General features: G+C 40.5%; 2 protein-coding genes across 2 annotated transcripts; one reads left to right on the top strand and one right to left on the bottom strand.

The window, feature by feature from the left end:
• Nucleotides 1-5,918: 5,918 nt before the first annotated feature.
• Nucleotides 5,919-10,259, top strand: LOC133488937 (eotaxin-like). The gene is made up of 3 exons (XM_061797479.1): nucleotides 5,919-7,564; nucleotides 7,661-7,775; nucleotides 9,336-10,259. Exons 1-3 carry the CDS (start codon nucleotides 7,507-7,509, stop codon nucleotides 9,535-9,537), a joined length of 375 nt encoding a protein of 124 aa, XP_061653463.1. The 5' UTR covers nucleotides 5,919-7,506; the 3' UTR covers nucleotides 9,538-10,259.
• Nucleotides 10,260-12,930: 2,671 nt separating this feature from the next.
• Nucleotides 12,931-15,584, bottom strand: LOC133489234 (monocyte chemotactic protein 1B-like). The gene is made up of 3 exons (XM_061798110.1): nucleotides 15,424-15,584; nucleotides 15,247-15,355; nucleotides 12,931-14,039 (listed from the first exon to the last, which is right to left on the bottom strand). Exons 1-3 carry the CDS (start codon nucleotides 15,488-15,490, stop codon nucleotides 13,904-13,906), a joined length of 312 nt encoding a protein of 103 aa, XP_061654094.1. The 5' UTR covers nucleotides 15,491-15,584; the 3' UTR covers nucleotides 12,931-13,903.
• Between the last annotated feature and the right edge of the window lie 5,543 nt (nucleotides 15,585-21,127).

Below are 21,127 nucleotides of genomic sequence, written 5' to 3' on the forward strand. Positions count from 1 at the left end.
AAATTTAGATTTCATTGTTAGTTCAGTATTTTTGTTTGGTTGTGTGCCGTGTGATTATTCTTGTGTATGGGTGTCTTGTCTAGTTTGGGAAACACTGCTGTAAAGAGTATTTTGCCATAAAAATTAAAAAACAAAAAAAAGTTCCTTCTCTTTTTGCCTGTTATCCTCGTGGTTGTGGAGGATTTGGAGATAGACAAACCATTCACACGCTTTGGAACGTGGGAGAAATCCGGGGTACCTGCAGAAAACCTTCACAAGCATGGGGAGAACATGCAAAGGAATGCCAGAGCTCGGATTCGAACCCGTAACCACTTTGTCACCATGCCGTTGATGAAGATGCCTCTTGAGTGTAAAACAGTACCACTTTTAGCCGTATTAATTCCCTGTTCCCACACAGTAGAGAAAATATATGCTTGTGAATATTGCTGTATGATCTGTTTGTATGTATATTGCAGCTCCATGTGTGTTAAAGTAGCAGTTGTTTTTTTAAGTTCATAATTAAAAATTAAAAATAATAAAAAGGTGTTTGTCATTATATGCTGGCATTAAGCTACCGGAATGTCGTTCAACAGAATTACATGGTTGGATCAACAATTTGGTGTTTAAAACTGTCATGTTTAAATGCAGCTCTATGGGGGGGCACAAGTCAGTGCAAACTGTAGGCCGGTCCCAAGCCCGGATAAATGCAGAGGGTTGCGTCAGGAAGGGCATCCGGCTTAAAACTTTGCCAAACAAATATGAGCGTTCATCCAAAGAATTCCATACCGTATCGGTCGTGGCCCGGGTTAACAACGTCCGCCACCGGCGCCATCAACCTGCAGGGCGCCATTGGAAATTCAGCTACTGTGGGTCGAAGTCAAAGGAAGAAGAGGTGGAAAGCGGGTTCTTTGTCAGAAAGAGAAGAGGAAAGCACAGAGCCTAGAATTGAATGTGGGGACTTCGAATGTTGGGACTATGACAGGAAAATCTCGGGAGTTGGTTGACATGATGATTAGGAGAAAGGTTGATATATTGTGTGTCCAGGAGACCAGGTGGAAAGGCAGTAAGGCTAGAAGTTTAGGGGCAGGGTTTAAATTATTTTACCATGGTGTAGATGGGAAGAGAAATGGAGTCGGGGTTATTTTAAAAGAAGAGATGGCTAAGAATGTCTTGGAGGTGAAAAGAGTATCAGATCGAGTGATGAGGCTGAAACTTGAAATTGAGGGTGTTATGTGTAATGTGATTAGTGGCTATGCCCCACAGGTAGGATGTGACCTAGAGGTGAAAGAGAAATTCTGGAAGGAGCTAGACGAAGTAGTTCTGAGCATCCCAGACAGAGAGAGAGTCGTAATTGGTGCAGATTGTAATGGACATGTTGGTGAAGGTAATAGGGGTGATGAAAAAGTGATGGGTAAGTACGGCATCCAGGAAAGGAACTTGGAGTGACAGATGGTGGTACACTTTGCAACAAGGATGCAAATGGCTGTAGTGAACACTTTTTTCCAGAAGAGCCACGAACAAAGGGTGACCTACAAGAGCGGAGGTAGAAGCACGCAGGTGGATTACATCTTGTGCAGACGATGTAATCTGAAGGACGTTACCGACTGTAAGGTAGTGGTAGGGGAGAGTGTGGCTAGACAGCATAGGATGGTGGTGTGTAAGATGACTCTCGTGGTGGGGAGGAAGATTAGGAAGACAAAGGGATAGAGGGATAGAGATGGGAAGGATGTGCAGCAGGTTTGGGTGATTAAGGATAGAGATGGAAATATGTTGACTGGTGCCAGCAGTGTGCTAGCTAGATGGAAAGAATACTTCAAGGAGTTGATGAATGAGGAAAATGAGAGAGAAGTGAGAGTAGAAGAGGCAAGTTTGGTGAACCAGGAAGTGGCAATGATTAGTAAGGGGGAAGTTAGAAAGGCATTAAAGAGGATGAAAAAGGGAAAGGCAGTTGGTCCTGATGACATTCCTGTGGAGGTATGGAAGCATCTAGGAGAGGTGGCTGTGGAGTTTTTGACCAGCTTGTTCCATAGAATTCTAGCGTGTGAGAAGATGCCTGAGGAATGGAGGAAAAGTGTACTGGTGCCCATTTTTAAGAACAAAGGTGATGTGCAGAGCTGTGGGAACTATAGAGGAATAAAGTTGATGAGCCACACAATGAAGTTATGGGAAAGAGTAGTGGAGGCTAGACTCAGGACAGAAGTGAGTATTTGCGAGAAACAGTATGGTTTCATGCCTAGAAAGAATACCACAGATGCATTATTTGCCTTGAGGATATTGATGGAAACATACAGAGAATATCAGAATGAGCTACATTGTGTCTTTGTAGATCTAGAGAAAGCCTATGACAGAGTACCCAGAGAGGAACTATGGTACTGCATGCGGAAGTCTGGAGTGGCAGAGAAGTATGTTAGAATAATACAGGACATGTACGAGGGCAGCAGAACAGCGGTGAGGTGTGACAGACGAATTTAAGGTGGAGGTGGGACTGCATCAGGGATCAGCCCTGAGCCCCTTCCTTTTTGCAGTGGTGATGGATAGGCTGACAGATGAGGTTAGACTGGAATCCCCGTGGACCATGATGTTTGCAGATGACATTGTGATCTGCAGTGATAGCAGGGAGCAACTGGAGGAACAGTTAGAAAGATGGAGGTATGCACTGGAAAGAAGAGGAATGAAGATTAGCCGAAGTAAGACAGAATATACGTGCATGAATGAGAGGTGTGGTGGGGGAAGAGTGAGGCTACAGGGAGAAGAGATAGCAAGGGTGGAGGACTTTAAATACTAGGGGTCAACCGTCCAGAGCAATGGTGAGTGTGGTCAGGAAGTGAAGAAACGGGTCCAAGCAGGTTGGAACGGGTGGAGGAAGGTGTCAGGTGTGTTATGTGACAGAAGAGTCTCTGCTAGGATGAAGGGCAAAGTTTATAAAACAGTGGTGAGGCCAGCCGTGATGCACGGATTAGAGACAGTGGCACTGAAGAGACAACAGGAAGCAGAGCTGGAGGTGGCGGAAATGACGATGTTGAGGTTCGCTCTCGGAGTGACCAGGTTGGATAAAATTAGAAATGAGCTCATCAGAGGGACAGCCGAGGTTCGATGTTTTGGAGACAAAGTTAGAGAGAGCAGACTTCGATGGTTTGGACACGTCCAGAGGAGAAATAGTGAGTATATTGGCAGAAGGATGATGAGGATGGAGCTGCCAGGCAAGAGAGCTAGAGGAAGACCAAAGAGAAGGTTGATGGATGTCGTGAGGAAAGACATGAGGGCAGTTGGTGTTCGAGAGGAGGATGCAGGAGATAGGCTTACATGGAAAAGGATGACGCTCTGTGGCGACCCCTAACAGGACAAGCCGAAAGGAAAAGAAGAAGAAAACTGTCATGTTTAATTCTCTTTTGGTTTATGTGACAGTTTTACAGTAAACTTCAACTAGGAATGACAAATAAACAGCTTGACGGAAGGACGCTTTGTCTTCTCATGTCACATAGGGTGTTCATACAGCTCAATAATAACTGGCAACTCAATGGCCCCCTGTGGGAATTGTGGGAATCCCCGACATAAAGGTACCACAAACTGAAACTGTATTTTGTGTGTTTGTGCTTGGATGAACAGCAATCATGTTGCCCTCCTTGCAAACAATCATTCAGGGTGTACGAAGAGAACATGTAAACTCCACACAGAAATGTCCAACAGAAATTCAAACCCAAATCTCTTGACTGTGAGGCACACGTTAACCACTGTTGCACTGAGCTGCCCTGCCATGAATTCAGCTATCACTTTTTGCTTGGCAGAGGTCATCATGCTCAGTTTTGACTCACACCCGAGGAGAGTTATTTCAACAATACATTACTATTGTGGCTGTACTTTGCAGTAGTGTAGAACCACACTGCTCCACTAGCTTGCTTTATATTTTATTAATGCCTCCCTTTCAATAACCACCATGTTCCTATTAATCTCTTTCAATATTTTTTTCTGCTCTCTCACTAAATCCTTCTCCACTTTCATTCTTATTTTAAGCTTTCAAATTGAGCCCATAATGTCGTTGGCTTTAAGGCAGGAATCTCTGTGTGTGCTCTCTATCTCAACATTTGGTCTTACAGGTTCTTGGAGGAGTGAAGACACTAATCCAAATGATGACTTTCTTTTTTTTCCCCATTGATTCCAACCAGCAAACTGCTCAGGTGGGCATAATGATAGTGGTATTTAGGAAACATGGACTTTTACGATTAATTACAACACACGCTGGGTTTAGAGCATGGGTATCGCGCCATCCGTTTTTCAGCGGCCCGCAGCATGTACCAAAACCGACATTTGACACAATGGGCCACAATGGAGGTGCGCAGCGTGATAATGTGTGTGTACAAAACATTTATGCGGATGGTGTTGCAACCCACATCAACGTGTGTCACTCACAACCACATCCCCCCCACCCATGACACATCTGTGTCATGGGCACACGTGGGCTTGGTTGATTGGGACTACTACGAGTACTAAGAAAATTGGTTTGATGTACTGTAAAGCTTTTGTAGATAAACTTTTCACAGATAATCACAAAAATTGTCTTCATTGCACTGGTGAATAAAACAAAGCAAAATGTTTTCCCCCCCACTCGCTACTCCATATCAAGGTCCAATTTGAACACATCCCATTAATGAAACTGCTTTAACAATGGTCATCTTAATACAGATTGCTCTTGTTTTGGTTCCTAATGTGGAGATGGGATTCGGATGCTGCTCAGTGCAGGGGCGGATCTATTCTACAGTAGGGGGATACGGGGCCGCCAGCCATCCCAAAATCTTATAAAATCCTAAACTATTGCCTTATTACCTTTAACGGAACGCTGTGACATAGACTGATTTTAGCTTGTTTAATAAATTAAAGAATTTCAAGGTGCCGTTTACATCCTTCAATTGTTCTGTATGCGGACCTCGGACAAAAAAGTTTGTACACCCCTGGTTTAAAGTGATATTTCAGCCTTTACCTCTGACAGCTCTATCCTTGTGCTTGTGTCTAGTCCGTGTGTAGGCTTGTTGATAGTAAATTTAAAAAAATCTAATTTTGAGACACAACAGAGAAGAGTGTTAAAAACCCTGCCAAATTTGAATGATTAAAAAAACAAGTACACCAAATGAGGCTTCAAAATTGTAAAAAATCAAGCCGTTCTCTCCTTTTAGACACTGGGCGTGCCGGCTAAATGCACTGAAACCACGCCCCACTCACGGCAATCAAAGAGCACTGCTATGAACTAAAAATATGGATGCTACTTTGTCAAGTTTCTTTCTTACGCCTACATATGACTACTTGTTTGAAAATATATCCACTTCTAGCCTCCGGTGGCTGGAATATATCTTTTTCACGCCGCGTAAACAAGGAGTCCTAATTCGGACTTTGTTTTTTTTCTCTCATTCTTCTGCCTTCTCTATGTGCGCTCACTCACGGCTGACACAGAGGCGCTCTCAAGTAGTCATGCCAGCGGACTAGCCGAAGGGAAGATGCATTTTCGGGGTGTCGGCATGGCTAACTCTCTAACTGCATCTTGATGTTGATGTGAATGAAGGCGCTCAAGTTCTTATACAGTATAGTGTGGTGTGGTGACTCATGCCGGACTCCAAAGTGCGTCACGTGGCGGCATTTTAGCCCCCCCACCGCCCCAATAAAAATCAAGAAAAGAAATATATCATATTAAACAGTATAACGCTATATCTCCACAACTGAGTGTTTCATACCAGGAATTACCTTCAAACATGTATTATGTATTTAGATACAAATCTATGAATTCCCTTTGCAGGGCAAAAATAAATAAATAAATTATACAAATGACCATGTTTATGATTACCGCATCGATGGTACTACTAGTTCTTGTAGTAAGTAGAGCATTGGGTGAATAGATGGCAAAAAAAAGAAAAAAAACCATTTGTATTGTGGCTGTTATCGGAAGATGTCGATATGTGAGCAAATGATCAGCTCAAAGGCTCAGCACTGTTTACTTGTGGCATCATTGTCCCATTGCTCTTTGCGTGACTGTGTGTGGTTCGCTTCTCTGATTGTAACGCGAAATATGCAACAGAGAGTTTCAGTTTATCAGTTTATTTTTGAAAGGGGACAATGCAATTTCATAAAACACATGAAGTACACATGGTTAAAAAAGCCAGAATTAGCCAGAAGGCTAGTTTTCATCTGTAGTCCCCTGGCCATGATGTAAAAAAGCAGTAAAATACATCTACAAGACAATATAATACAGGATACATAATCAAACTATACTATTAAGCGAGAATAAAACCATAATTTTTTTGATCATAACAAAAAGACAACATAACATACTTGTCTTTTAGTGTTGGCAGCTATAGGTGTTAACTAGCCACATTTTCAGTTTTTTTGTGAAGGCCTTGTATGTTGTAAGCAGTTTAACCTCCTCAGGTACTGAGTTCCACTCACCAGCGCTCCTCACTGACCAGGCTGACTTACTGAAAGTGCTCCTGCGCAGAGGAATGAGACAGTCACCTCTGACAGAGCCTCGAGTGACAGGCTCAGAGCTGTTTCTTTGGCTGATGAACTCAGCCAGAGGAGCTGGGGCCAAATCATGCAGTACTTTATAAATCAAATTTAAATCTGCAAATATGTGAAGACTGTCCCAGTTTAAAAGACTGTATTTTTTTTAAAATTGCACAGTGATGATAGTGCCTTGGTTTTTTATCCATCACTTTAATTACTTGTTTGTACAAAACTTCCAATGTTTTTTTTGCATTCTGACCAGCCTGGGACCAACTGGTTATGCAATAGTTAAAGTGACTAAGAATCATCGAATGCAGGTAAATTTTTGCAGCTTCAGTTGACATTTCATTCCGAATTGCACGAAAATTTGCGAGGTTTAATTTGATATTTTTACACAATTTGTCAATATGGGCTTTAAAGGAAAGCTGTGAATCTATTATTAACCCAAGATATTTGTATTGGCTGACAATTTGCATTTTTTCTCCATTAACAAGTATGTCGGGGTCAGGTGATACTCTATTTGTTTTAGTGAAATACATGCCTACAGTTTTAGAAACATTTAGCTGTAGACAGCACTCCTGCAACCAAGTTGTGACACAGGACATTGTATTAGTGAGTTTAGCAGCAACAGTATCTTTGGAGCGACCATGAACAAAGAAAACTGTGTCGTCTGCATACATTACGCACTCTGCTTCAGAGCAAACGGTGGGCAAATCGTTGACATAGTAAACTGACATACTCTACAGTGCAAATATTTGGTTAAAAAGGCAGAAGAGCTACGTGTGATTTTTCCAAGGAAAGTGTTTCGCGAGTGTGTTAAAACTATTGTGGGTAGAACTGTGGTCAGTGGTCTTCTCACTCATCTATCCGCCCTCCCCCTATTGCTGTTCTGCACAACCACATAGCAAAACTACTTCATGGAAGAGGTGGGAGTTCTACATTCTATAAGAGCCGCTATCCTAAACTTGATTAATTGAATGCGCTCACAACTACCAGGGCATAATTCAGATCGGCGGCAGCTCTGTCCTTCCTGGTCCAAAAATGAGACTCAACTTAATTCTTCTCTGCTTGACCCTGTGGATGACCTTGGTCCTCACAAGTGAGTGCTGTAATAAATTTCAATTTGATTGGATTATCTGAGCTGAATGTCCAAGTATGTCCATATAATGGTTCTTTTTGCATTTGTCTTGTATAGCGCACGGGCCCGGTTCAAACTGCTGTCCTCGCTTGTCCAACACCAGGGTGGCACTTCGAAAAATTAAGAGTTACGCTATACAGACTGTGAGCGCCTGCTCCTTCAAAGCCATTGTGTAAGTAATTCTATCAATGTCAAGATAAAAGATACATACTCGATGTTTATAAAGAGGGTTATGTATAGGTATGGTGGCCAGTGATGCCAGTGCTCCAAAAATCCACCATTTTGAGTAACAAGCGAAGTAACGCTGCCCAAAAAAGTAGTCAGACTACAGTGACTTGTTCAAACCATCAGTAGTTACTTTTGCATCATCAATGTCTCTCACTAAATACTAATTTGTAGTTAGTGACACAAACAAAGAGCAATCAGCTGTGCCACCACATTTAACTGAGACCACTTTTCTCTTCCACAGATAAAAGAAAGGGATTGGGAGGTGATTGTTTATTACGCAATGCACAGTGACTGTAGTACCATAAAAGTGCAAAGAAATCACATTTTCACTATCGCCACACTATTTTTATTTTCCCTAGTAAAAAGTGCATTTCATTGTTGTTACTTTTTTATTTACACATTAAGAATGCAGTTTAACTGGCGTCTTAAAGGCGCAATGCATTGTGGGTTAATTATTCATAGCGAGCGCGCGATCAATTGGTCATGGAGGGTAAGCACTGACTCACTGAAGGACTTACAATACTTATCTTAAATAATATTTACAATGAAAAGTGAGAACTCTCAACATCGTCTGTGAGCTGGTTGAACGCGTTGCACGGTTGACGTCACGTAGTAAGAAAAGGTTTTCTCGCTATTCGCATCAAAATGACTGTGGTGGGAGCAAATGGTGTGTGTGTGTTTGTGTGTGTCACTTACTTTCACGTTTACATACACGCACGCACACGCACACACACATAGTTGCTTTCGTAGACCATCGGCAGTGTACTGAGAATGGTGTTCTTGTTTTTACGTTCAGGTACTTACAGTATTGTGTTGGCATGTCAAGTCTGCACTAAGTTCCTAATTGAATGTGGCTTAAACTACACTAATATTTAAGTTATTGGTTCATGTTGATGTAACTGTAACTTGTGCGGCGTACATTACCAAGTAACGTGTATGGTTAACCTAATGCTTTTTTTGTACTGTGGATAAGTGTTATTCCTGCCACTTGACATCTGCTGAAAGTAACTAAAACTTTTTTCTAACTTAATTACTTTTGAACTCAAGTAATCAGTAAAGTAACTAAGTTACTTTTAAACTCAAGTAATCAATAAAGTAACTAAGGAGAGGACAATTTCAAGTTAACTTTCCATGGGAAAACCTGTAAAAGAACTTGAAATATTCATTTCATTCATTTCCTTGTTAGTTAGAGAACTGCAAGATGTGCAAAAAAATTATGAAACAGTGAACTGAAGTTAACCTGTAAAGGTTTTTTTTTTGCATTTTAGGTGGAATTATACCTAAAAGCCAAATATCCGTGAAATTTTGTGAGTCGTGTATGTTCATATACTATGTAGCTCAGGGAACAGACAGCGACAGCTCTTGTCAAATTTTATGAAACAACCAAATTTAGAATGCATTTTGAGCTGTTATTTTGGATGAAACACACCTTCATGATTTCCCCAGCACTGTGTTACAAAAACACTCCATGGTATAATCATTAAAGGTTTACCATCAATTGCAGGTTTTACACTCACGGTCGCAAAAGGATTTGCGCCGACCCCAACATGCGTTGGACAGAGAAAGCTAAGTTAAAAGTGGATAGAGGAGTTTCACAGCAGAAGGAACAAAGTAAGGACAAATCAGCAAGTGGCGGCGTGGCGGTGGCACCGTGCACCACATTGAGAACTTCACAAGGGAACAAAAAAGGCAAGAAAAGGGTGTAGACAAATTCAAACAAATGTCCTAAATAAATGTGGTGTAACATGGGTTTATCTGTATATAAGGTATTGATAAAGACCCATTATTTCACTGCTGTATGTATATAAAAAAATGTATGTTACATTTCTATTGTAATATTTTTGTGTGTGTTTCTGTTGTGCCTTTTTGTGTTATAATTTTAAATTATACAGCCAATTAAATATCAAATGTGCCCAAGTGTCCACGAGCTTGCCATTAACTGTCTTGCATAAAAAGTCTGATATTCCACGATATCTGGACTGAGAAACATTGAACTAATCATCCAAAGTAATAAAAATGTAAATGTACTTGTTACACTTTTTTCCCCAATAATGAACTAAGCTTCCACTTAATGTACCTAAGGTGTAAAGGCTATTGAACATTAATTTGTAAATACCGTAATCATCAGTGGATAAAGAGGGGCAATATTTTTACATTACACACAAAGACACAAGTCAGAGTTGCTTCATGTTGATAACAATGAGACATGTTTTGTAATTTGTCATTTTTGTGAGTTGCGCAAGATGTCACAGAAGATCTGTGTATTTTTGTTCTATACCAGGGATCCGCAACCTGCGGCTCCAGAGCCGCATGTGGCTCTTTCTTCCTTCTGCTGTGGCTCTCTGTGACTTTGGAAAATAAATAATGACTATTCAATTTAAATTTGTTTATGTTTTTAATTTTTATATAATTCTAAATTTGAAGATTATGGTGCTCTTGTAACATTAAAATAAATAAATAAATGGGTTTGTGTGTCCCAATGATCGTATGAGCTAAGTTGTCCGGGGCTTCACACCCCTGGGAGGGTAGCCTCCCTCCGCGTGGGGGGATGGGTCCTGACTGTTGTTTGTGCCTATGCACCAAACAGCATTTCAGAGTACCCACCCTTTTTGGAGTCCTTGGAGGAGGTGCTAGAGAGCGCTCCCGCTGGGAACTCCATCGTTCTGCTGTGGGACTTCAATACTCACGTGGGCAATGACAGTGAGACCTGGAAGCACGTGATTGGCCGGAACGGCCCCCCAATCAGAACCCGAGTGGTGTTCTGTTATTGGACTTCTGTGCTCACCACGGATTGTCCATAACGAACACCATGTTCAAGCAAAAGTGTGTCCACACGTGTACTTGGCACCAGGACACCCTAGGTCCCAGTTCGATGATCGACTTTGTGGTCGTGTCATTGGACTTGCGGCCGCATGTCTTTTGTGGTGAGTTGGCTCCGATGGTGGGGGAAGATGCCGGTCCGACCTGGCAGGCCCAAACGTATTGTGTTCCAACTACAGGGGGATCACACTCCTCAGCCGCCCTGGTAAGGTCTTTTCAGGGGTGCTGGAGAGGAGGGTCCATCGGGAAGCCAAATCTCAGATTCAGGAGGAGCAGTGTGGTTTTCGTCCTGGCCGTGTAACAGTGGACCAGCTCTACACCCTCGGCAGGGTCCTCAAGGGTGCATGGGAGTTCGCCCAACCAGCCCACATGTGTTTTGTGGACTTGGAGAAGGCGTTCGACCATGTCCCTCGGGGAGTCCTGTGGGGGGTGCTTCGGGGGTGGGTACGGGCTGTTCGCTCCCTGTACGACCAGTGTCAGAGTTTGGTCCGCATTGCTGGCAGTAAGTCGGACTTTCCGGTGAGCGTTGGACCACGCCAAGGCTGCCCTTCGTCACCGATTCTGTTCATAACTTTTATGGACAGAATTTCTAGGTGCAGCCGAGGTGTAGAGGGGCTCCTGTTTGGTGGCCTCAGTAATGCATCTCTGCTTTTTGCAGATAATGTGGTTCTGTTGGCTTCATCAAGCCGTGATCTCCAACTCTCACTGGAGCGGTTCGCAGCCAAGTGTGAAGCGGCTGGGATTTAGAATCAGCACCTCCAAATCTGAGACCATGGTCCTCAGTCGGAAAAGGGTGGCGTGCCCTCTCCAGGTCGGGGATGAGATCCTGCCCTAAGTGGAGGAGTTAAAATATCTTGGGGTCTTGTTCACGAGTGAAGGAAGAATGGAACGGGAGATTGACAGGCGGATCGGTGCAGCGTCTGCAGTGATGCAGACTTTGTATCGGTCCGTTGTGGTGAAGAAGGAGCTAAGTGGAATGGCGAAGCTCTCTATGTACCAGTCGATCTACATTCCTACGCTCACCTATGGTCACGAACTGTGGGTGAAGAACAAGATCCCGGATACAAGCGGCTGAAATTAGTTTCCACTGCAGGGTTTCCGAGCTCTCCCTTAGAGATAGGGGGAGAAGCTCGGTCATCCGGGAGGTGAGGTGTTCCGGGGACGACCCAGGACACGCTGGAGAGACTACATCTGTCGGCTTGCCTGATAACGCCTCGGGATCCCCTCGAAAGAGCTGGAGGAAGTGGCTCGGGAGAGGGAAGTCTGAGCTTCCCTGTTAAAGCTACTGCCAGAAAATGTAATGATATATACGATACTATAGTGTAATATACTATGCTGTTCTATGCTATACTACAGTGTATTATACAAGACTCCTGTACTATTATGCAGTATATTGTGCTATACTATACTAGTTGTATTCAAAGTGTCTGGCATGCAGGATGTCAAGGATAGGTGCAACAGAAAGAAAAAGTCCTTTTAAACACACTCGATGTTTAATTTTAAAGAAAACAAGATTCATAAAATCGACTTGTTAATGATAACAGATTTTTATCCAATTTCACAAATCCCTTCCATGAGTTTTAAAGTTGTTGTTACTTTTTAAAAGTTGGCCTTTAATGATAACTAGTTAGCTCTCAATTCAGCAAAAGTGGGGAATGTTCTGTGAATTTAATATGGCATACTTTAAAATACATTTATTTTTCTTTCTCTGAAAATTGTCATTCTATCCATATCTATTGTTGATTACACTTTATGTACACATTACACTTTGCATCCAAAAATCTAATGGAATAGTTACACTATCAGTGTATTGTGGGTGGGGGTATTCTGTATCATTGTGATTGACTCATATATGCATCGCTCTAAAAATAATCTCCTCACCTCCTCAAATCTCCACTGAGAAAGAGCGCTGCTTAAACCTCCCTCTCTGCCTGTGCATTGTGAACAAACGTTTTCTTGTGTCATCATTGGAACGGAAAGTGGACTTGAAAGCCCCCCCAAACTTCCACCTGGGCAGTCAGAAGCCCACCCAAACTCATCTACATACCAGAAATGGGGAGATGTGGGAAACATCTGAATACCATCTGACTCATTTGTGGTCGAAGACCTAGAGTATTTCAATCATTCCGCCTGATGAAGGTAACGTTCTTGCATGTCTAAATAACTCTTCAAAGAATGGCAGCATCTCAGACTTGACAGCTGGTGACTCTCTTTTATTTATTTTCTTCCCAGAGAAGCCTTTCAAAATCCTTTCTTAAATTAAGGATCTCCTCCAGACATTGGCATGTTTCCCACTTTGTAAAAGAACCAATCCCAATTTCTTAATTTGCATACCAGTGCTCTCTTTTTGGCCATATTTCCAAATTCAAATTATATATTTTTTAATTATAGTGTAAACCGTTTTTTTTTTTAATTGCTGCAATTTATTTTTTATTTACTTAATTGCATTTTGACTTAGCAAAATTATTATTTTATTCTTTATTCTCTAATGGTCACCAAACTTTTAGAAAATGGGAGCTACTTCTTGGCTACTGATTAATGCTAAAGGATACGCACTTCCAAAATAACCAATTAGATCAAATTGTTTTTAATTATATGTTATTATTAATAATGAATGATATTCATCTAGGACCAGGGGTGTCAAACAAATTTTTGTTGCGGGCCACATGTCAGTTATGGCTGCAATCCCATATGATTGCCTCATATTATTACATATACACAAATTAATGGATAATTACTTTTGAAATCAGAAGCCAGTAAAAACAGTTTGTTCAACTACAGTATGAATCAAATTCAAAAAGGGGGTTTTGGGTAACGAAAAATGCTTGCAATATCTCAATATTTTTAAAAGTGAAACCAATTTGCAATTTTGATATTTTAGCAAGAAACACAAAGTTGATGCACACTCTCGCGGGCCACATAAAAACGACGTGGCGGGCCGGATCTGGGCCCCGGGCCACCAGTTTGACACCAGTGATCTATGTGAAGACATTAATGATTTCTCACACTAATTAGCAACAATGTTTTAACTAGGTAAGAAACTGATAAATATAAATATGCAGCCCTTCTGTAAATCTCTGAAAGTGTTTCAAATGATTATTTCTACAACACTGCATGGCAAAACCACTGTTTTGGAAAAGATATCATCATATTGAGATTCATACAAACTCAGCCGGCCATATCATTCCAGCTTGGATGCAAATGGGTTTATGGAGGTTTTTAATGTAGAAAATATAAAGCTATTACTGCAGTTCATGAAATTGTCTGCTTCCTTTGTTTGCTGAGCTGTCGGGGATGGCAGTTCTTCCCCTCGAGGTACGCCATGCTTGTCTGCGTCCACAACTTGTAAGGGTCGGCGCAGATTCTCTTGCTTTGTAAGGTGATGAAACTGAGAAATATTTGAAAAGAAATGTAATGGCAAAAAAAAAGAAATTGTAAATATATTGTATAGCAAGGGTAATCTATAAGACTTGTGAACTAATCAAAATAGTGTGACATCTTCAAACATTCAAAATTTGTAATTAAAAATGGTGTGATACAACATATCGGAACTTTTTTTTCTTTTTTTTTTTTTTTTTACAATTTAATCATCATGTGATACATTTTCTTCAAACAACGGGGCCCCTAAAGCACCAGTGTCAAACTCGTGGCCCGGGGGCCAGATCCGGCCCGCCACATGATTTTATGTGGCCTGCGAAAGCAAATCATCTGCGTCGACTTGACGTTTCTTGTGAAAATATCAAATATTTTTGAAAGAAATTTTATAATAGTGAAAAAACAGGTTTTTATAGTTTTCTGATTTCAAAAGTAGTTATCCATCAATTTGTTGTGTATATATAATTATATGAGGCGATAATTCACAGGGGCTCGGACCAGGCCATGAACAGCAAAAATCCGTGTAAAGTTGATGCCCGTTAGAATTGCATTTTAAAAAAATTTATAAAAAAAATACAAATAAAAAAATGAATAAACGGGTATGAATCACGAACAATCATTATTGGTTCCCCACAAAAAAAGAAAAAGCAAAAAGAAAAATGACAAAAAAAAGGAAAAATAAATTGTAATTATTTTTAATTAAATGAAAAAAAAAGGGAAAACATTTCAAAAACATCTGTGACTAGGTGACTCTGCGGGGGCTGAACAGTTCACAGTGATACCGGCTCTCCAAGGGAAGTCCTAACTACAATGTGGCCTGTAACAGAAATGAGTGACACCCCTGCCCTAAAGGGATGGGCAAAAAAATTATTTCTTGTGTGCACCACAGTTTTCTTTTGAGTACCAAAGGGTTTTTCGCGTGCATGAGAAACGTGCTTTTTTTTTTTACCAATGGTGGAGACAAAGCGCAATATAAGTGCACTCTTTTTTACTTTCATTTCCTATTTTTTCCTATCTATAACATTTTAACTTTTTGATGCAAGTTTTGTTTAAATTTTATATTGAGAATATGCTGCAGACCAATAAAACATTGGCCCCGAGGTTGGACTTTGGACACCCCTGCTTTTAGACCTCTGTAAAATGTTGCCTGACCTTTCACATAATTTTAAGTTCTGCATGCACACAGATGCAACATTGCATAAAGAATAAATGTAACCTACACCACAGCGTGCAAAGGGCAAGACGGAGGTCGTTGGGTGTAATACTTGGTCAGCAGGTCTCGATGGACTTCCGTGTCTGAAGTTTTGCGACAACAACTCGCTATTCCACCTGACAAAAGGCACAGGAGAAAAAAATCATAAAATAACATAAAATAACACACTCGACATAGCACCTACCTCGAGCTAAGGTGGCGGGCACCATGACAGCAACCAGGAAAATGGAGACCAAGTTAAGGGCTGTCATCGCACGTGTCGGACATAATCAGGTGTGAAGTGGATGTTTGCCCTGCGGGCCTTTTAAAGCCTGCTAACATCGTCAAATGCGGGAATTTGTGTCAGTTGAAAGTCAAACACGATGCAACCACAGTTGCACATACACCTGGAAATAATCAAAGCTTTTCCTCCCACTGAAAAAAAGCCGACACAGCCCTTGGGCCTCTTTTCACTTAAGACTGAGGGTGTCAGTGGCCTACTTTTCAGTTGCAGGGTTAGCACGTCAATGCTCATTCTGTTTCAAACACAGTACAGCCTATTAAAATAGCCAATATGTCATCTTGATCTTCATGGTCAATGTATTTTCTACACTTCATACATAAGGAGAGAAAATGCACTTTTTAGTTGTGTGTGTTTTAGGGTGCATATACCAGAGTTGGTGGACTCGACACATGGCTGGACTTGAATCGGACTTAGGTCGAAAATCTTAGGATTTCCCCAAGCAAATCCCATGAAAGACTCAAATTGACTTGGAGTTGGCATTGACGAAATGACATGACTTGACAAATGGGGTGCCTGTTTAGATTTTAAAATCTGCATTTTCAAGATATTGTACCACTTTTGTTTTTGAAAGAAAGGATATTTTTTTGTAGTGTGCATAAACCTAGTGTAGCAAGTTTGCAGCCTACCATTAGGCTCTGATGTGGGGTGCAGGGGCCACTTCATGAAGCAAGCACCACAAAGGTTGCTCCAAAGATTATTACATTTGGATTCAAGGATTATATTTTTTGATAAAAGAATATGCTGCAGACCAATAAAGGGGAGGTCAACATGCAACTCAAACAAAAGAGACACAACAACTACGACATCAACTTACAAAAATAAAAATACACAGACGGGTAAGCAACATTACCTACCGTATAAGCAAGTTAAACATGACCTAATATTCATGCTGGTTTTGCGTTTAATTGAGAAGATGAATAAAGGAATAGATTAGGTAGGTTATGGTTTGGCACCATTAGGTGTGGCGTACACAGAATTACATCGAAAATTATTCTTGTCGAATGGTGACTCTTTTTCGCACATCAAGCCATTGAGCACCGCATCTCACATCACATACCGGCACACTGCAATGGGAAAAACTGCGACCCTGTATCAGGCTTTGAGCCTCCACAATAACATACAATATGCAGTACTATATTATTTTGTATTGGACCGCAAAAATATGGCACAATTGTCAAGGAAGAAGCCGATTGCCACAAAGAGAGCAAATTAAGGCCCGCCGCACACAGAGCAACATGGAAACAACATGCGGATGGTGTCGCCGAAATGCACGGGTGCAGTCAAAAAGTGAGGTCATCGATCATTGCCAACTTCACATTCTCCCCTTTATTCTTTCCTGTTTCCTCTCTTTGTGGCAATCTGCTTCTTCCTTGACAATCGCACCATTGTTTTTGTGGTTCAATTTTATAAAAAACAATTCAGCACTGTACAGTATATTGTATGTGGAACCTCTGAACCTTACAGGGTCACGGTTTTAGATGTGGGGTGCTCAATCGCTTGGTGTCCATTGAAGAGTCGTTTTTTTTTTTTTTCCACTTCAGTTGCTTTCAGCTGCATCACTCGGTGTGCAGGGGGCCTTAAGAAACGATGTCATTGTGAATGTGTTAGTAGAGCTAAACAAATGCAAGCACGGGTACTTACTGCAAATCGTGTGAGTGAGCAAGATTGTATTACTTGACTTATAGCTTGCTTAACCAAAGTAATAACTTGACTTAAATTGCTTAACATTTGGTGGGTATTCAACTTGACTTGATTTTTGCCACAGTGTTAAATATATTGTAGAAGTTATCATTTATTTGCTTAGCTTTCATTAGTATTATGGACGATTTTAGATGTCTCGTTATGCTACCTGCTTCCCAACTCAACAAATCCTCTTGTGTAAACATTACAGAGAATGAGGAGTACCTGTAACATTTGCACAACCATTGTCCCAGATTATCGCACTACTCGTCACTTTAAACCGCATACACTCCTTGAAGTCTCAGCGCCCTTTGCACAACGGTCATTGCACCGGACTATTGCGATATTAGTCATTCGAACTGCTCTAAGTGCTAGAGGACTCTGCATCTTTTTGCACAATTCTTTTTTGTCAATGTCTTTATGTCTCCAAAGTGTTCTGTAAATTGACTGTCTGTTGTACTAGAGCGGCTCCAACTACCGGAGACAAATTCCTTGTGTGTTTTGGACATACTTGGCAAATAAAGATGATTCTGATTCTGATAGACTGTTTGATAGATTACCTAAAGATATAGCTGGATTGTGCGCTATTATCACTTTGATATTGCATGTGTCAGTATACCCTATGCCTGTTCAAGATTTAATGGAAAGGGCACCAATGTTTTTGTCCAATCTAGAACATAGACAAAAAAGAGATTTATCCTGGCAGAGGCAAAATTATCCAACATAAAACATACATTGACGTTCCTCGTGGGGTTCCTAATCAATACAAATTAGCTGACCAAGTTGCAGGAGGATTTGAATACTTCACATGCTGGTGGTGTACGATTAATAAAATGTTGATGGGATAAACTATATCCACTTCAATGCACAGAGATTAGGAAATTGGACTCAGAGTGGGTTGGAAGCTGTGCACGAGCAGCTCAAGGACGTTCCAAGACCGCATAGCTGTCGACATGCTCCTCGCAAGAGAGAGAGGTGTTTGCGGTATGTTTGGAGAACAAACAATACTGCTTCAGATGGGAGCTTGACCAGAGCCATCGATGGTCTACGGACCCTCAATCAACACTCCTTGTGGGACAGCTGGATGGACGTTTTTGGTAAATACAAAACCCTAATTTCACCAATATTGATATCAATTGCTGTTTTTGCAGCCATTCTGACATGGTGTGGATGTTGTTGTATCCCAAGCATTCAGGCTTTAATCAGTAGATTAATCACCACAGCAATTACCCACATGGAACCGTATGGAGCATATGTATCCTTTATTGGAGGTTGATAATAATGACGATGATGATGATGATGATGTTGTTTTACCTGATTTGTTTCCTGATCCAGGTGATTACGATGTTTAAACTACAACATTCATGTATGACAAGTTTACTCTGAGTGTAAATGTATTTGTTTCATAAAAATGATTCTACAGTTAAAAAAAAATCGAAATGAAGTGAATGTAAAATGATATGAGAATTTGTGCAAATACAACAGGAGGGAAATGTTAACTATATTGTAGAAGTTATCATTTATTTGCTTAGCTTGCATTAGTATTATGGACGATTTTAGATGTCTCGCCTTCAAAAAGATGACTCAGCATCATCCGATGGAAGGGCGCCTGGACCAAGGACGTGATCGGATGTGGTCGGGGACGTGACAGGTGTTGGTCCAATGTTTTGTGTTGTGTCTTATTGCTTAGAACATTATGTCTGGGAAAAACCCTCCTATTTTCAAATATCCTTAGTGTGTTGTGTCTTGTAGCTTAGTAGGTTATGTCTTGTAAACTTAGAAACCTCCCTATTTTCAAATAAATGCAGGAGCGACGGGAGAGATTGTTTAGAGCGTATTGAGAGGCTGTGATCTGAACAATCTCCCATACGCCCTCCTCATGAGAAAAAGAAACCAGCGTCTTCATTCCTTTTGTGTTTATTTTTTTTATAATGTTGGGTAAGATAAATCCAACACAGAGTAACTTGGGACACACATGAAACTTGAATGTTAAGACTTGATACTTATTATCTATTATTTACTCAGCCCTCTGATGTTTACATGAAATCAACCAAGTAGATCGGGAGCGTTTTCAAAAGTTTCACATTCAGACGGCAATGTTATCAAAGCATACAGCTGCAAATACAGTTTAAGGACACAGTAATATGAATGCCATGCTCGTCGTTCGGTAAGGTCATATTTGTAAAGAAATACGACACACTGCTTGTCCTCCATGATGAAAGTATTGTTTGAATACCCTTCATTGGTGTGTTTCTAATATGTGAATGAAGATTTTGCTGGAGAACCATGATTTCACTTACAGTTCATTCAGTGCATAGGAACACATTTTCCCCAATTCTTGACATCCTTTAATTGATAATCAAGTACTATTTAATTATCTGTCCTTGAAAGGTTGTTAAATATAGTATAAACTATAGGCTGTGGGTTTTCTTTCTAAGAGAGAAAGTGATGTTCACTGAACTATTTGTGGTATGTAAACGGATGTACTAACCAACTTCCCCCGAAAGTCCCCTAGCTTGTCATCACTTGGTCTTTGCTTCATGACAGGAAATACATATAGTCACATGGTTTTTCCTTCGAGGGCTGCACATCAAAGTATCGAAGGATCCAAAGGCCGCCTTGACATTCTTCACCTTTAATTAATCAAACATGCTAAAAGGCAAACCGAAAAGCAATTATTTGTATATCGTTTTGTTTTTAGTTTATATATATATTATAGTCGTTTAAAAAAGCTAATTCACAGCTTTCGGTTAAAGTTGATAAGGGAAAAAGTTCTGATTTTGGGGTACCCTGCAGCACGAAATCCTGCACTGCGCAGAGGCTGAATCCAATTTCCACATTCAGAACGAAAACAAGAGCAATCTGTAGAAAGCGGACATTCTTTAAAGCAGTGTTGACTTAAAGATCATTAATGTAATATGTTTCACAAATTGAAACTTCACCAAAGCATAAAGTGGACCAAAAAAAAACAAGATTTTGAAACAGAATTATCTTTATTCACCAGGGCGTTATGAAGACAAATTATGTTACTATTTTGGGTGTAAATTGTTTTTTTTGTGTGTGTGTTTTTGCATATCTAGAAAAGCGCTATATAAAACCAATTTATTATAATTAGTTAGAGCAGCCCTACGACTTGCTAGTTGTGCATTTCAGAGGCTTGACAACCCTTTATCCCTTAAATACTTGAAATAAATTAAAATTAGATCTATAATATAACAATAAAAAAATACATGGGCATAATAATTAACAAATAATACAAAGAAAATGAAAACAGTTTCAGTTTTTCTGAAGGCTCCTTCAGAGGTCATCAGACCCTCATATGTCACATTTGTTAGATATAAATTCAAATAAAGTCGCAGTGTTGGGAAAACATGACGAGTAATTGGATTCAACTCTGGCGTCTACTTTACAATTCACTGACTGTAGCTGCCCCAAAAAATAATAATTTGTTGAGAAAACCCATCTGTGAGCCCTACTTTTTCCACTTATCAGAAGTCCCAAAATGCTTCACAGTTTAACATACAGTATTGTAATTTGTCCAATCTATTATTTAAAAAAACGAGAAGAAATGACACAGTAAAATAAGCACACAAAACAAAAATGATTTTAAAAAGAGTTTGTTTTGGGATTCTTCCATAGTAACTCATCAGACAATTGCTTGCCTCAACTCTTTTTCCATATGACCACCTCTGTAGCGACCACAATGGTATTGACTAATCTGATACTGTATCATTATGAGTCAGTAATATTCCCGTTTACATTAGCTCTGCGGAAGTCTGCAATCCCATGAGTCATTTAATTAATTTTTACCAGATCTAGTATCTTGTCTCTGTGGCAAGATCTATATGTACAGTCTGTCTGTCTGTCTGTCTGTCTGTCTGTCTGTCTCTAAGGGCCCTTTAAAATGAAAAGTGTCTTTATTCAT

Source organism: Phyllopteryx taeniolatus, chromosome 14, assembly GCF_024500385.1.
Source record: "Phyllopteryx taeniolatus isolate TA_2022b chromosome 14, UOR_Ptae_1.2, whole genome shotgun sequence".
NCBI lineage: Eukaryota > Metazoa > Chordata > Actinopteri > Syngnathiformes > Syngnathidae > Phyllopteryx > Phyllopteryx taeniolatus.